The sequence below is a fragment of the Oryctolagus cuniculus genome, chromosome 3 (assembly GCF_964237555.1).
Source record: "Oryctolagus cuniculus chromosome 3, mOryCun1.1, whole genome shotgun sequence".
In the NCBI taxonomy this organism is placed as follows: Eukaryota; Metazoa; Chordata; class Mammalia; order Lagomorpha; family Leporidae; genus Oryctolagus; species Oryctolagus cuniculus.
In genome coordinates, this window is record NC_091434.1 from 20889086 (window position 1) to 20906629 (window position 17544).

At 42.6% G+C, this 17544-nt stretch overlaps 1 protein-coding gene across 21 annotated transcripts in view; it reads left to right on the forward strand.

Moving 5' to 3' along the window:
- Window positions 1-17544, forward strand: part of USP37 (ubiquitin specific peptidase 37) — a 94975-nt gene that overhangs the window by 30749 nt on the left and 46682 nt on the right. For all 21 annotated transcript variants that reach the window (XR_011387105.1, XR_011387108.1, XR_011387107.1 and 18 more), the window contains 2 exons: window positions 3629-3726; window positions 5433-5517. Coding sequence is in view for 16 of the 21 variants with exons in the window: in XM_070070192.1 (XP_069926293.1) it covers window positions 3629-3726; window positions 5433-5517 (183 nt within the window). In the remaining 5 variants the exon portion in view is untranslated. The remainder of the gene's footprint in view (window positions 1-3628; window positions 3727-5432; window positions 5518-17544) is intronic.

The following is a 17544-nucleotide window of genomic DNA, read 5'->3' on the forward strand; positions in this document are numbered from 1 at the left end:
TTCCATTGTGGGTGGCCGGGACCTACACACCCAGGCCATCACCTGCTGCCTCCCAGGGTGCACATTAGCAGGAAGCTGAAATCAGAAGTAGAACCAGGACACTGTCCTAGGCACTCCACTATGGGATGTTGGCATCCCAAGTGGCAATTTAACCACTATGCCAAATGCCTACCCTAGAATGTATCTTTATGGGAGGCTTAGCTACAGGGAGGGGAATAATTTCAAAATTTTTTAAAAGTTTTTTGAGGTATAATTTACATAACTTAAAATTCACCTGGTTTAGGTATGTAACTCAGTGATTGTGTTATACCATCATAGTCCAGTTTTAGGACATTTCCATTGTCTCAATAAAAACTATTGTGCATTCATTCTGCCATGTTTGTAAAATGCTAAAGATATATGAACCATATACCCTTCTACATGCTTCCATCCCAATGTATCATAGATGAAAACTCACAAATTGTAGCACTGTAGAATACCTAGAATTCTTACCACCAGCAAAAGAATATTTGTTGCTGAACAAGTGATCCAGTTCGAGTGGGCTTTCTAGGCCACATAGAATACCAACTGTTAAATATCAAGTTTCCAGAAGCAGACTCTGAAATGGAGATTAGTTGTGCAAATGAATTAATAAGGAAATACTACTCCCAGGGGAGAACAGAGGGTGTGGGAGAAGAAGGGTAGTGAAGGACAGGAAACGGAACATGTGTGTGATCGTAGGCAAAAGTCAATACAGGGGCCAGCACTGTGCCACAGTGGGTTAAAGCCCAGCCTGAAGTGCCGGCATTCCATATGTGTTCTGGTTCTAGTCCCGACTGCTCCTCTTCCGATCCAGCTCTCTGCTAAGGCCTGGGAAAGCAGTAGTAGATGGCCCAAATCTTGGGCCCCTGTACCCACATTGGAGACCCAGAGATCCTGTCTCCTGACTGTGGATCAGCTCAGCTCCGGCCAATGCGGCCATCTGGGGAGTGAACCAGTGGGTGAGAGACCCCTCTCTCTCTGTCTCTACCTCTCTCTGTCACTCTGTTTTTCAATTAAATAAAAAGAAATCTTAAAAAAAAGTCAGTACAGATGTCAGTCTTCATTCTGATCCTAGAGAAGAAATCTGCTTCCTTAAAGTCATTGTAATCCAAGGTAAGGGTGCTGTACTTCTGTACTTCAGCACCTGATCTTACTTGCAATCTCAGATAGCAGGCAAAGGATCTCTAGTAGCTTGAGGGCAGCCACAGGAAGAAGAGCCCTAGGTACTGGCTATTTTATTTTTTTATTTTATTTTATTTTTTGACAGGCAGAGTGGGCAGTGAGAGAGACAGAGACAGAGAGAAAGGTCTTCCTTTGCCATTGGTTCACCCTCCAATGGCTGCCGCGGCCGGCGCGCTGCAGCCTGTGCACCACGCTGATCCAATGACAGGAGCCAGGTGCTTATCCTGGTCTCCCATGGGGTGCAGGGCCCAAGTACTTGGGCAATCCTCCACTGCACTCCCTGGCCACAGCAGAGAGCTGGCCTGGAAGAGGGGCAACCGGGACAGAATCCGGTGCCCCGACCGGGACTAGAACCTGGTGTGCCGGCGCTGCAAGGCGGAGGATTAGCCTAGTGAGCTTCGGCACCGGCTGGTACTGGCTATTAAAAACACACCTAAGTAGGTGTGAAACTCTGGAAGAGAACACAAAAATGAGTTAGAGGAAATCTGATGGAGCCACTGCAGATGTTTTGTTGTTGTTGTTGTTAATACTTTCACTCATCCATGATGTTTCTCACTTTTTTTTTAAGATTTATTTATTTATTTGAAAGAGTTACACAGAGAGAAAAAGAAAGGCAGAGAGAGAGGTCTTCCATCTGATGGTTCACTCCCCAGATGGCTGCAATGGCCAGAGCTGAGCTGATCCAAAGCCAGGAGCCAGGAGCTTCTTCCAGGTCTCCCACATGGGTGCAGGGGCCCAAGGACCTGGGCCATCTACTACTGCTTTCCAGGCCATAGCAGAGAACTGGATCGGAAGAGGAGCAGCCAGGACTTGTACTAGCGTCCATATGGGATGCTGGCACTGCAGGAGGCGGCTTTACCCACTTTACCACGGCGTCAGCCCCACTGCAGGTTTAATGCATGATAGTTCCCTGGAATTTGCAGTTCTAACCAAAGCATGACAGTTAGTGTAATGGACACTAATTATATGAGCTCAGATATTTGGGAATAATTGGGGGGCGGGGACTTGTTCAAGTTTTTAACTTTGTGTTCATGAATTGTCACTATAAATAGAAACGATGTTAATATTAGCAAACAATATTTCAAATCACCTGGAACATAAGAACATTTTCCTTTTTATTTTACATTTTTAAAGTATCAAGCTTGGATGGTTTACTTAATAATTTATTCTTTTGGTCTTAGTGTTTATATCATTTCATTTGGTCTTGCTTTTGGTCTAGAAAATAATTTGTCTTTAATTTGACTTTCACATAAAGAAAATGCTTCAGGGTATTCTTTCCTTGAAACTCTCCTCCTGACTGCTGCAAGCAGAAGGTTTCTGACTTAAATAAATTGTTCTTTGTTCACTGTCCTGTCTATGTATAAACTCTTCTTCCATGTGAGGCAAGAACCGAGATCACCCTCATCATTCCCTGGAACCCAATCATGGTGTTTAGAGGTCATCATTGTGAAGCCCCCATGATTGAATCCTGGTGGCTTTTTAAGAAGAGGGAGAGGGGCTAACAGAGACACACACAATGCCCTTGTCTTTCTCTGTGTGATACCCAGCACCTCTGTAGTACTCTGCCAGCAAGAAGACCATCACCCAGTGCTGTCCCTCAACTTTGCATCTGTAGAACTATGGACTCAAATAAAGCCTTTATTTATTTATTTATTTTTAAAAAGACTACAGCAATTTTTTTTAAGTTTATTTTTTATTTGAAAGGCAGAGTTACAGAGAGGCAGGGTAGGGAGGTATCTTCCATCCACTGGTTCACTCCCCAAATGGCTGTAATGGCTAGAGCCGAGCTGATCCAAAGCCAGGAGCCAGGAGCTTCTTTTGGATCTCCCATGAGGGTGCAGGGGCCCAAGGACTTGGGCCATTTTCTGTTGCTTTCCCAGGTCACAGCAGAGAGCTGGATTGGAAGTGGAGCAGCCAAGGCTCGAACTAACACCCATATGGGATGCTGGCACTGCTGGCAGCGGCTTTACCTGCTGTACTACAATGCCGGCCCCGTAATGTATTTCATAGATACAGTCTAAGAATATAATGATACTTTTTTCCTCCCTGGGCACTTTTTTATACAAAACAGAGAGTTCACCATCAAGTAAGTACTAAAAAAAGTACTGAAGGATAGCTTTGAGGCATATGGAAAATGAACTCAGATGAAAAGTTGGAGAGCATAAAAAAAAAAAAGCTCTAGTTTTGCTGAATGACCAAAGTCAAGAACTACATTGGCTCTTGACTTGGTAAGAAAAACTTTTCATAATTTTCATTTGCTTAAGTCACTGACCTCTTGAAGGTTTAGCAAGCTTATAGCCTAACTTTCATGCATATCGATGAGTTTTACACTAGAAATGTCAGCTTTTTTAATGATAACTATTCAAAACTAAAAACAGTATATTTGTACACCTATTCTATATTGATTTAAAATTATTGAATGCAGGAACAACAAGGCTATGACAGATCCTTCAAGAAAATATTTAACCAGCAGTAGAGAAAAACAGTTGAGTTTGAAACAGTCAGAAGAGAATCGGACACCAGGTAAGTTTATATAAGCTACTCATTTATTATCTGATATATTGTGTTAGACTGGAAATAAAAGCCTAAACTGGGTCATATATTTTTACCTTACTCAGAAATACCTCATAATCTGGTACTAACTATTGGGCACCAATTTATACCCATTAGTTGGCTAAAAATTTTGAAGTATAGAAATATTAAAAAATTGCATTATTTATAATAATTTGGCTATGCTTTCTTCCCTACTTGACTGTCTGGAATTAAGCTGTTTGATTATCTAAGTACCTGGCCTGTAGAATAAATCAGAGGAGATAAAGTGGTTGAAATTAAAGTTTATTGATATTGCTGCTTAATATAAACTTCAGAAGATCTTGGAATTATTGCATACAGCATTTCTAATCTATAATAAGGAGTCAACTGATTACTTAAAATTAATAAGTCAAGAAATAGAAAAATTCATTATCTATCCCTATGGAAGAAATCAGAAAACTAACAGAAAATGGTGGTGGGGGCCGGCGCCGCGGCTCACTAGGCTAATCCTCCGCCTAGCGGTGCCGGCACACCGGGTTCTAGTCCCGGTCGGGGCGCCGGATTCTGTCCCAGTTGCCCCCTTCCAGGCCAGCCCTCTGCTGTGGCCAGGGAGTGCAGTGGAGGATGGTCCAGGTGCTTGGGCCCTGCACCCCATGGGAGACCAGGAAAAGCACCTGGCTCCTGGCTCCTGCCATTGGATCAGCGCGGTGCACCGGCCGCAGCGCGCCGGCCGTGGCGGCCATTGGAGGGTGAACCAATGGCAAAGGAAGACCTTTCTCTCAGTCTCTCTCTCTTACTGTCCACTCTGCCTGTCAAAAAAATAAAATAAAATAAATAAAATAAAATAAAATAAAGAAAATGGTGGTGGGAAGAGGGGGAAGAACGCTTGACATACCGGATAAGATGCCCACACCCATGCTGGATTGCCTGGCGTCAGTTCCTGACTCAGCCTTCTGACTCCAGCTTCCTGCTATTTCAGACCCTGGAAGGCAGTGATGATGGCTCTGTCAGTTGGAGATCTGCACTGAGATCCCAGCTCTGGGCTTTACCACCCCTCCCCTCCTACTCATCATGGACATTTGGGGAGAGGCCAGTGGGTGGAAGCATGAGCATACTCCCTTTTTGTGTCTTTCTCTGCATCTTCAATAAATAGTTTGAGGAATTTATTTATTTATTTATTTTGAAAGGCAGAGCCCAAGAGAGGAAGAGACAGAGACAAAGACTTCTATCCACTGGTTCATTCCTAAAATGGCCATAATAGTCAGTACTGATCAGGCTGAAGCCAGGAGTGTGGAGCTCTGTCTGGGTCTCCCACATCAGTGGCAGATACCCAAGCACTTAGGCCATCTTCCATTTCTTCCCAGTTGTATTAGCAGGGAGCTGGATTGGAAGTAGAGCAGCCAAGACTTGAACAGTCACTCAACTAGGGAAGCTGGCATCACAGGTGGCAGATTAACCCACTGTACCACCACTCTGGCTCTAAAAAAGTTCTTTACAATTCAGGAACAAAACTTGTAGAAGTTTGGGGCAAAGGAGTATTATTTTACTATTATAACTTTTCTCACAGTATTTGTATATATTTTACTTTGATTAAAAGAAAAAGAATACAAAGATACCCAATGTGTACTTTTATTATGAAATGAACTTGAATGATTGACTTGGGAATTAAAGTTTTCCTTTGTTCATTTATTTTAAAGGGCTTTTACCTTTGCAGTCATCATCATTTTATGGTAGCAGAGCTGGATCCAAGGACTACGCTGCTGGTGGTACTAATCTCGACAGGTATGCATTGGTTGTATGCCTTTTGACAAACTTAAAGAGCTCTCTTTTTCAGAATATTGAATAATGGGATAAGTTAGGCATTAGGTCTAGGTGAGTACCCTAATTTAAAATAACAAAATTGGTAAGAATCATAGAATCATGACATTTAAGTTAGAAAGTACTCTGGAAGTATTTTAGTTCAGTCTCTTTTCAAATTTTTCTTTTTTTGTTTAAAGATTTATTCATTTTTTTAAAAGATTTATTTATTTATTTATTTATTTGAAAGTTAGAGTTACACAGAGAGGAGAGGCAGAGAGAGAGAGGTCTACCATCCTCTGGTTCACTCCCTAATTGGCTGCTACGACTGAAGCTGTGCCTATCTGAAGCCAGGAGCTTCTTCCTGGTCTCCCACGTGGGCGCAGGGACCTAAGGACTTGGGCCATCCTCCACTCCTTTCCCAGGCCTTAGCAGAGAGCTGGATCGGAAGTAGAACAGCCGAGTCTCAAACCGGCACCCATATGGGATGCCAGCGCCTCAGGCTAGGGGGTTAACCTGCTGTGCCACAGCTCCGGTCCCAAAGATTTATTCATTTGTTTGAAAGAGTGGCCCGAGAAGGCAGTGGAGGATGGCCCAAGTTTTTGGGCCCCTGCACCCGCATTGGGAGACCAGGAAGAAGCACCCGGCTCCTGGCTTTGGATCAGTGCAGCGCCGGCTGTGGCAGCCATTTGGGGAGTGAACCAACGGAAGGAAGACCTTTCTGTCTGTCTCTCAGTGTAACTCTCCCTGTCTAATAAATTTTTTAAAAAAATTTATTTTTTATTTATTTATTTTTTTTAAAGAGAGAGGAATGGAGGGAGGGGTCTGCTATCTGCTGATTTAACTCCCAGGGGGCCACAACAGCCAGAGGTAGTCCAGGCCAAAACCAGGAGTCTGGAGTTTCTTCCAGTTCTCCCACATGGGTGCAGGAGCCCAAGCACTTGAGCCATCTTCCGGTGCTTCCCAGGCACATTAGCAGGGAGCTGGATTGGATGTGGAACAGCCAGGTTTCAAATAAGGCTCAGTCCCAACTGTTACAGCTGTTTGGGGAATTGAACCAATGGGTGGGAGAGTCATTCTCTCCCTCCCTCCCTCCCTCCCTCCCTCCCTCCCTCCCTCCCTCTCTCTCTCTCTCTCTCTCTCTCTCTCTGCCTCTCTGCCTCTCTGTAACTCTGCCTTTCAGAAAATAAACCTTTTTTTGGGCGGTGGGTAGAATGTATTTTAATGGACAGTGGCAGTCTTTTGGCCTAGTGGCTAAGATGGCCATCACCTGTATCAGAGTACCAGGGTTTGATACTGCCTCTAGCCCTGACTCTAGACCCTGGGAGCACCCACTTGGGAGGCCTGGCTTGAGTTTCCAGCTCTTGACTTTGGCCATGTCTTGTCCATTGCGGTCCTTTTTTCTTTTTCTTTTTCTTTTTCTTTCTTTTTTTTTTTTTTTGACAAGCAGAGTGGACAGTGAGAGAGAGAGGCAGAGACAAAGGTCTTCCTTTACCATTGGTTCACCCTCCAATGGCCGCTGTGGCTGGTGCACTGTGGCTGATGCACCGAGCTGATCTGATGGCAGGAGCCAAGTGCTTCTTCTGGTCTCCCATGCGAGTGCAGGGCCCAAGCACTTGGGCCATCCTCCACTGCACTCCCAGGCCAGAGCAGAAAGCTGGCCTGGAAGAGGGGCAACCAGGACAGAATCTGGCACCCTGACCGGAACTAGAACCTGGGGTGCCAGCGCCGCAGGCGGAGGATTAGCCTATTGAGCTGCGGCGCCAGCCCATTGTGGTCCTTTGGATAGTGAACCAGCACGTGTGAAATCTCTCTGTCTCTCTACCTCTTAAATAATTTATTAACAATAACATCAAAATCGGCAAAGGATCTGAATAAACATTATTCCAAAGAGATATATAATATAAATGATCAACAAACATATGTAAGACATGATTTAATGATGAAAGAAATGCAAATCAAGACCTCAGTGAAGGGGCAAACGTTTGGTGTTTTGTTGGTTAAGTTGCTTGGGATGCCTGCATCCCATATTAGAGTACCTGTTTTGAGTCCTGGCTGCTCTGATTCCCATCTGGCTTCCTGCCAGTACATACCCCGAAAGGCAGAAGATGATGGTTCATTTATTTGTGGGAGACCAGTATGAAATTCTCAGTTCCTGGCTTTGACATGGCCCCTCCCTAGCTGTTTGCCAGCATTTGGGGAACTAACTAATAGAAGATTACTCCCTCTCCTTCTTTCTCTCTCTCTCTCTCTCTCTCTCTCTCTTTCTGCCTTTCAAATAAAAAATAAAATAAAAAATTTTAAAGATTTGTTTGTTTATTTGAAAGAGCTACAAAGGAGAGGCAGAGAGAGAGAACTAGTAAGCACTTGTGAGCGTGTGCTTCCATCTGCTGATTCACTCCCCAAATGGCTGCAGTGGTCTGGACTAGTCCAGTCCAAAGCCAGGATCCAGGAGCCTCGTCTGGGTCTCCTACATGGATGCAGGGGTTCAAGGATTTGGAGCATCTTCTGCCACTTTGCCAAGCACATTAGCAGAGAGCTGGAACAGAAGTGGTGCAGCCAGGAACCAGTGCCCATATGAGACTGGAGCTGCAGACAACTGCTTTACAAACTGCTACACCACAGTGCCTGCCCAATAAAGTAAATTTTTAAATTAGAAACAGATGATGACCCAAGTTCTTGGGCCCCTGCACCCATGTGTGAGACCCAGAAGAAGGTCCTGGTTTTGGCCTGGCCCAGCCCTTTCTGTCCTGGCTACTTGAGGAGTGAACCAGAGGATGGGAGGATCTCTCTTTCTCCCTCCTTCTCTCTTTGTTACTCTGCCTGTCAAAATAAATGAACAAGTCTTAAAAAAAAAAAAGACATAGAATTACCGTATGACTCAGCAATTCTATAGTAGAATTAAATGGTTGTAAATATATACATTGTGTATATATACACAAAAGAAAATAGATATATTTTGTGTGTGTGTGTATATATATATAAATATACATTAATATTTAAGTCATGAATGTTAATGGTCTCACTATTCACTGTGGCCAATAAGAGGGAGCAACCCAGATGTCCATCAACAAATGAGTGAATGGCTAAATTATGATTATGCATCTGAAAGAATATCATTCACCCATAAAAAGGAACAAGGTACTCATCCATGCTACAATGTGCATGAACCTTGAAAACATGTTGAGTGAAAGAAGCCAGACACACATGGCCACTGGGTATATGATTTCATTCATGTGAAAGTAAAGAATAGGAAAACCTGTAAAGATAAAAAGTAGACTGGTTGTTGCTTAGGGTTGGGGTGAGGGCATGGGAGGATATGGAGTAGTGATAGTTAATGGACATAGGTTTCTTTTTGAGGTGACAAAAAATGTTCTAATCTTGTAGTGATGGTTTAATAACTGTAACATCTGTTAATATACTAAAAGCCCCTGAATCATATACTTTACATGTGTGGATTATATAACACATTAATTATTAACTCAGTAAACTGTTTAAAAAAACACCAACCAGGGGCCAACACCAACTGCATCGCAACAGGTTAAAGCAATGGCAGTGCTGGCATTCCGTGTGGGTACCGGTTCGAGTCCCAGGTGCTCTTCTTCCAATCCAGCTCCCTTCTAATGTGCCTGGGAAAGCAGCAGAGGATGACTCAAGTCTTTGGGCCGCTGCCCCCATGTGGGAGACCCAGAAGAAGCTCCTAGGTCCTGGCTTTGGCCTGGCCCAACCCAGTTGTTGCAGCCATAAATAATTTTTTATTTTTGCTGATGTTTTGCTTATGTTTTAATGAAAGAATTTCTTAAAAAATTTGTTTCTTTGAAAAAACAACAGAGAGAGCGAAAGATGATTTTCTACTTGTTGACTCACTCTCCCAATGGCCACAGAGTCAGGTCTGTGCCTGGCCAAAGCTAGAAGCCAGGAACTCCAGCCTAGTCTCCCACATGGTTGGCAGGGACTCTAGTACTTGGGCTGTCTTCCCCTGCCTTTCCAGGTGCAGTAGCTGGGAGCTGGATTGGAAGCAGAGCTGCCAGGACCCCAGCTAGTGTTCAGATGTGGGATGCAGGTGACCATAATGCCAGCCCCTAAAGAAAGAATTTTTTTAAAGAAGTGTATACTTTAATTTTATAAATAAAATTTTTTATCTTGGATTTGCTGTAAAATATTGTGGGTGGGTATATTGATAAAACAAGATTGATGACCTGTTGATTACCAGTATAGTTAAATTCTTTAGTGAAATGGATGATTTTTATAGGAAATATCTTTTATCCAGTGGACTCAAGAAAAGAATATTAAAGCAGTTTGTTATTTCGAAGATTCCTTTTCCTCCTCCCCATGAAAATACCAAGCTGTGAGATTTTATGAGTTAATATTAACCAAATGATTACAGAAAGATAGGATAAACTATGTATCTATTTTAGAAGTTTCATAATACTTTGTAACAGCAGTACAGGAAAGTTACAGATCATTTTTCCAATATGAACACAGAGTTGTCCAAAATAAGGTACTAGTAACTGACTCCAGTGGTCTATTAAACATGATACTTAAAATCAAATAGTACACATCCCAGAAGTGTGAAGGTAAGTTAATATTTTAACATCATTTGAGGCCAGCACCAGTAGGCTAATCCTCCACCTGTGGCGTCGGCACCCCACGTTCTAGTCCCGGTTGGGGTGCCAGATTCTGTCCCAGTTGCTCCTCTTCCAGTCCAGCTCTCTGCTGTGGCTCAGGAAGGCAGTGGAGGATAGCCCAAGTGCTTGGGCCCTGCACCCACATGGGAGATCGGGAGGAAGCACCTGGCTCCTGGCTTTGGATCAGCGCAGCGTGCCAACCCTGGTGGCCATTTGGGGGGTGAACCAACGGAGGGAAGACCTTTCTCTCTGTCTCTCTCTCTGTCAAAAATAAAATCATTTGAGAACTATAGTAGATTAAAACAAGCTTTTAAAATGATACCTACTTTTAGATACTAGAAATAGGATTATTTGCTTAGTTTGATAAAATGGTATCTACCAAAAACTTAAATGGTATTACAGTTAAAATGTTGAAACCTTAAGAAATTCCATCAAAGTCAAGGGCAGGATGACATTATCCTAAATGTTATAACCAATGCAGTAAAAAACCAAAATTAAGTAAGTTACGAATTTAAGGATTGGAAAGGGAAAAACAAAATTGTCATATTTTTGCAGACAGTATGATCTGTTAAATGCAAAACACTAAGAATCTCTGGAGATTATTAGAACAAATAAAATAATTCTGTGAGGCTCCTGTAAAACAATATCAACTTTATAAATAATACTCCTGAATTTAGGAATAATTAATTTTAAAATATAATAGAGGGCAGGCATTGTTGTACAGTGAGTTAAGCCACTGTGTGGGAAGCCCACATCCCATAGTAGAGTGCTGGTTTCAGTCCTGGCTCCTGCTTCCCATCCAGCTTCCCGCTAATCTGTCTGGAAAGCGGTGGATGATGCTCCAGGTGCTTGGGCCTCTGCCGCTGACATGGGAGACCTCAGTGAGGTTCTGGTGTCAGCTTGACTCAGCCCTGGCTGTTGCAGGCGCTTGGGGAGCGAACCAGTGAATGGAAAATATCTCTATCTCTGTCTCTCTGCCTTTTAAATAGATGAAAAATAAATAAATATTTTAAAAAATGTAATAGAAGCCGGCGCCGTGGCTCAATAGGCTAATCCTCCACCTTGCGGCGCCGGCACACCGGGTTCTAGTCCCGGTTGGGGGGCCGGATTCTGTCCCGGTTGCCCCTCTTCCAGGCCAGCTCTCTGCTATGGCCAGGGAGTGCAGTGGAGGATGGCCCAGGTGCTTGGGCCCTGCACCCCATGGGAGACCAGGAAAAGCACCTGGCTCCTGGCTCCTGCCATCGGATCAGCGCGGTGCGCCGGCTGCAGCGGCGGCCATTGGAGGGTGAACCAACGGCAAAGGAAGACCTTTCTCTCTCTGTCTCTCTCTCTCACTGTCCACTCTGCCTGTCAAAAAAAAAAAAAAAAAAGTAATAGAAAACAATATCTGACAGATTCATGAGATATATAGAAATAAGTCTAATAGTGTATGTTATATTTTTGTGTAGAAAAGGATGAAGACTCCTGAGGGGCATACAGGAAGAACTGAGTAAACAAGATGGAACATATTTCTGGATGGGAAAGCTAAAGAATACCATTTATCTCCATATTAACTAAAAATTTGAAGGCAACTCCAGTTGAAATCTCAAAGTACTTATAGAATTAAAATAAATATAAACTAGTTCAAATAGTAAACTTATAAGAATAACCAAGGTAATTTTTCAAGGATTTATTTATTTGAAAGGCAGAGTTAGAGAGACAGAGAGAGATCTCCCAGCTGCTGGTTCACTTCCCAAGTGGCTACAACAGTCAGGACTGGGATCAACTGAAGCCAGGAGCCCAGAGTTTCTTCTAGGTCTCCCACGTGGGTGGCAGGGACCCAAACACTTGGGCCATCTTCTGCTGTTTTCCCAGGCTGTTAGCAGATAGCTGAATCAGAAATGGAACAGCCAGTACTCAAACCAGTGCCACATGGAATGCCAGCTACAGGCAGCGAGCAGCTTTACCCACTGTGCCACGACACTAGTCTCAACCAAGTTAGTTTTTTTTTTTTTTTTTTTTTTTTTTAAGATTTATTTACTTATTTGAAAGAATTAGAGAGAGGGAGCCAGAGATCTTCCATCTGCTGGTTCACAGCTCAATGGCCACAGTAGCCGGTGCTGGGCCAGGTAGAAGCCAGGAGCTTCATACGGATCTCCCACATGGATGGCAGTAGCCCAAGTGCTTGAGCCGTCTTCTGCTGTTTTCCCAGGCACATTAGTAGGGAGCTAGATCAGAAGTGGGGAGTCAGGACTCAGACTGGTTTCCACATGGAATGCCAGCACTGCAGGCAGCAGCTTAACCTGCTATGCCACAGCACTAGTCCCACTCCCAAAGTAATTTTTAAGCAGATCTAAGATAGACTTGAACTGCCAGATGCCAAGACTTAAGTTAAGGTGATTTTTATAGGGACTTCATTAGAACTAATCACCAATCACCAGAATTAAATTTGGAGCCCAGAAACAATCTACATCTATGGGGGCTAGGATTATAATAAAAGTGGAATTGATTAATTATGTGGGGGAAATGTTAATATCTTCGAAAAGCTGACAAGGGAATGAGAAGTAACCACGTCAGGAAAAGGTAAAAGCAGCTTCAGAGAGTTTCCACATATATTTGCTGAACTGGAAGACCTGAGACCTGTCCATGCTTTTGACATCAGTAGGTATGGAACATCGCTAGACTCTGGGACCTACCAGTGTAGGGGGCTTGGTCTGTTGCTTTGTACGTGTCATTATGGACTGATGACTCCCCGGGGGGTAAGAGTAAGCTAGAAGTTAACTAGCCATTCTGTGGAGTTATCCGTGTGTCTAGAAATTGCAAGCACTGAAATTAGATTGTTAATCATAAATAGTTACACTCTTAAAAGACTAACACAATAAATGTACTAAACGAAAATTCTCTCCGGAAGATAACAGCATCATCCCGTACCTCAATACATTTCTAAAATTCAAGATGTGCATTTTTTTCACATTTAAAAAATATTTGAAGTGGAGGTACATCAGATACTGTGATATCTATTATACCAAGGAAAATGGTTGTCGTCTCTGGTAGTACTACTGAAAAACTACAGTCACTCATTTTTCAATCTGACCACTTTGTGCACTTAAGAAATGACTGTGAATCCTAGTTATGGTCTGAAAATATCCTGTGAACTCCTTTTATTAAGTTAAGGAAACCTCAGTATGGAACTCGATCAAATGAATGTTGTTGGCTTAGACTGTTTGGAAATGCAGCAGCAGCGTCTGTCTTTAGTAGCATAGATAGTAGCCTATGAAATCTGAAAATCTATGAAACTGAAAATCTATGACCCTGAGTGGAGAAGAGGGAATATTCTGATCCTGAATATGAGTTGTCGGAAATACCTGAATCAGTTTTGCTAAGAAGAGCAATGTGTAATGAAGATGTAGGTCTAAGCCATAGAAATTATGATATACTTCGGTTGACATTGCTTTTTTCTTTCTCAGTAGTACAAGTACATAAAATAAATGGTATATTTCATAATTTGTTGCATCTTAGATTTTATGAAGTACTGTTGATTGATTACTAGACTAAGTCATTTAGATTAGCAGTTAACCACAGAGCTCCAGATATTTAGAATTGAGTCAAATTATGGCCGGCGCCGTGGCTCAATAGGCTAATCCTCCACCTTGCGGCGCCGGCACACCGGGTTCTAGTCCCGGTTGGGGCGCCGGATTCTGTCCCGGTTGCCCCTCTTCCAGGCCAGCTCTCTGCTGTGGCCAGGGAGTGCAGTGGAGGATGGCCCAGGTGCTTGGGCCCTGCACCCCATGGGAGACCAGGAAAAAGCACCTGGATCCTGGCTCCTGCCATCGGATCAGCGCGGTGCGCCGGCTGCAGCGGCGGCCATTGGAGGGTGAACCAACGGCAAAGGAAGACCTTTCTCTCTCTGTCTCTCTCTCTCACTGTCCACTCTGCCTGTCAAAAATAAAAAAAAATAAAATAAAAAAAAAAAGAATTGAGTCAAATTATAAAAGAATAATATTTGACATTTCAGAGGAAATTTCTGCAGAAAACTTGAAACTATAAAATCACTAATTTGAAAAGAACCAATTAAAAATTAGAAATGTAAAATATAGAAATTGATATTAAATCTTCAGTTGTTTTTTTTCAGTATATGAGACACAGTAAAGGGAGTAATTATTTGAAAGGTTGACTGGAAGATACTATAATAATGCAGAGAAAATATGGACAAGGAGAGGTTAAGACACATAGTAAAATTCTCATGTCTAATTGAAGTCTCCAAGGGGAGATGGCAAATGGGATAAAAAGTGTATTTGAAAATATTGGCTGAGAATTTTCTAAAAGTGATAAAAAAAAAAAAATCAGACTTCAGATTTAAACAGCACAGTGAATAAGCAGGATAAAGAAACCCACCCTGGAGATGTCACTGTGGAACTGCAGAGTCAAAGTCATTTTATCTCAAAGGCAACCAGGAGAAAATGTTTTACCTTGAAAAGAACAAAAATATCTGACCTTGTTTTTCTATAGCAAGAAGCCAGAAAAGAGTAGAATGTTATTTAAGTGTACTGAAACTTCTAACCAAGAATTTTATATGAAGTGATATGAAGTGAAAATAATAGAATAAAGGTGACCATATCTTTTTTTTTTTTTTTTTTTTGACAGGCAGAGTGGACAGTGAGAGAGAGAGACAGAGAGAAAGGTCTTCCTTTGCCGTTGGTTCACCCTCCAATGGCCACTGCAGCCGGGGCAACGCACTGATCTGATGGCAAGAGCCAGGTACTTCTCCTGGTCTCCCATGGGGTGTAGGGCCCAAGCACTTGGGCCATCCTCCACTGCACTCCCTGGCCACAGCAGAGAGCTGGCCTGGAAGAGGGGCAACCGGGACAGAATCCGGTGCCCCGACCAGGACTAGAACCCGGTGTGCCGGCGCCACAAGGCGGAGGATTAGCCTAGTGAGCCGTGGTGCCAGCCGACTATATCTTTTAAAAAATTCTTGAGTTTATTAATATAAAGAGAATTTAATGTGTTTTTTTAAAGATTTATTTATTTCACAAAGAGATGGGGAGAGACAGAAATCTTCCATCCTCAGGTTTACTCCCCAAAAGGCCGCAAGGGCTGAAGCTGGGCTGATCTGAAGCCAGGAACCAGGAGCTTCTTCTGGGTCTCTCTTGTGGGTACAGGGGCTCAAAGGCTTTGGCCATCTTCTGCTGCTTTCCCAGGCGCATTAGCAGGGAGCTGGATCTGAAGTGGAGCAGCCGAGGCTCAAACCGGCCCCTATATCTACTATATGACAGCGTGGGCCCCATCATGTATTTCATAGATGCATTTTTTTTTTTAAAGAAAGGCTTATTGTTGGGTGGGGGAAACCCAACAGGCTCATAGATATATTCTAAGAATATGATACGTTGCTCTTCCCTCCCTGAGCAGACCTTTTTATACAAAACAGAGTTCACCAGCAAGGAAGTACTAAAGAAAATACTAAAGGTTAGTTTTGAGGCAGATGGAAAATGAACTCAGATGAAAAATTGGAGAGCAAGAAAAATAGTTAAAATGTGGGTCTATCATAAAGTTATTGTATAATATAATAATATCTTACTGGGTTTAAATTTGTTTCTCACAAGGGTATGAATCAGCAGTTCTAAAACTGCTTCATATTTGTACCTGCAGTGACCAAGTAAACATTGAAGATAATGAAAGCTAGGTTTGCACGGTCGGAGCAGAAAAGGGGGAAGACTAGTGATGAACCCTGGGTGTTCAACTGGAATTAGGTATCAGTGTGAACTCAAAGCTTTATGTATATAAATATATAGACGAATTCAGAAAAAAAGTCAATGTGCTTATATGCATTGGTTATATATACAAATATTTCCTTTCCCCGGTAGGGCCTTGAGGCAGTGAGCCCAGAGACTTGTTCCCAAATACAGGTTGAGTATCACTTATTCAAAATGCTTGGAACCAGAAATGTTTTCAGATTTTTCAGATAGAATACTTGCATAAATGTGAGATATCTTGGGGATAAACCCAAGTATAAACACAGAATTCATTTTTATTTCATGTATACCTTATCCACAATGTCTGAAGGTAATTTTGCACAACAGTTTTGGTGCATCTGCAGTTTGAATGCACCTTGGAATGAGAAGTCAAGTGTGCCTTCATGTCAGCTCTCAAAAAGTCCAAAAATTTTGGAGCATGTCAGATTTCATTGGCATTAGGAATGAACAGTGTGTGTGCCATTCTCCAGTGCAAGGAGCCAGGGCTCCTTGAAATTAATGGTCGATTCCAGATTTGGGGTCAGAAAATGCAGAATGAATCAGTAACATCCTGATGGACCAGAAAGTAAGGATATGTCCACAAAAGGATGGCCAAACGACACAGGAGTCTGCCTGTAGGAGTGGCAGAAACTAGAATTCTGGTAACAATGATAGTGCTGCATTAAACCCTTGGCGAGGAATATTTATATATATGAATCCATACTGAAATAGTGAATGGGCAGTTCTGTCTTACGGAAGAATTCCAGTGATGAATGCAGAAGGAAGGTAAGAATACAAAGTTACCATTAGACAAATACTACAGTAATGATGTAGTCAGATTCCATCATGGGTACTAAAATTAGTGGACAAAAGATAGGTGAAAACCAGGATGTTTGCATAGTCTCCGAGTATCTCCCTACAAGATACTTCTTGATTACAGAAGGAAGAATAGTAACTTCACAGTAGCAAAGCCCAGCAGATACCACTTTAACCAAGTGATGATGATTAACATTACCAGTGAGGCAACATTGAAAATTTTTTTTAAAATGGTTTTCATTTGAAAGAGATCTTCCATCTGCTGACTTACTGCCCAAATGCCGGCGGTCTTCCACATGGGTAACAGGGACCCAAGTCATTAAAAAAAGAAGAAATAAAGAAAAACTGAGGAACCATCAGAGATTAGAGGAGACTAAGGAACATGACAGTCACTTGTGCTGTAGACCCTAGGTTGGATCCTAGACCAGCAAAAGGATTTTAATGCGAACGCACATATAATTTGAATAGTGTGCGTTAGTTGAGTAGTTAATAGCATATCATTGTTTATTTCCTGGATTTGGTGTTTAGACTCTGGTTTTGTTAGGGAAAGCTGAGTGAAAGTCATCCTCTGCTATTTCAAAACATTTCTGTAAATCTAAAAGAATTCAAAACAGAAAGTGAGTGGAACAGTGTGGCATTTTTTTTAAAGATTTATTTACTTTACTTGCAAGTCACAGTTACACACAGAGAGATGGAGAGTCAGAGAGAGAGAGGGAGGGAGGAAGGGAGGTCTTCCATCCACTGGTTCACTCCCCAATTGGCTGCAATGGCCGGAGCTGTGCCGATCTGAAGCCAGGAGCCTCCAAGGACTTGGGCCATCTTCTACTACTTTCCCAGGCCATAGCAGAGAGCTGGAT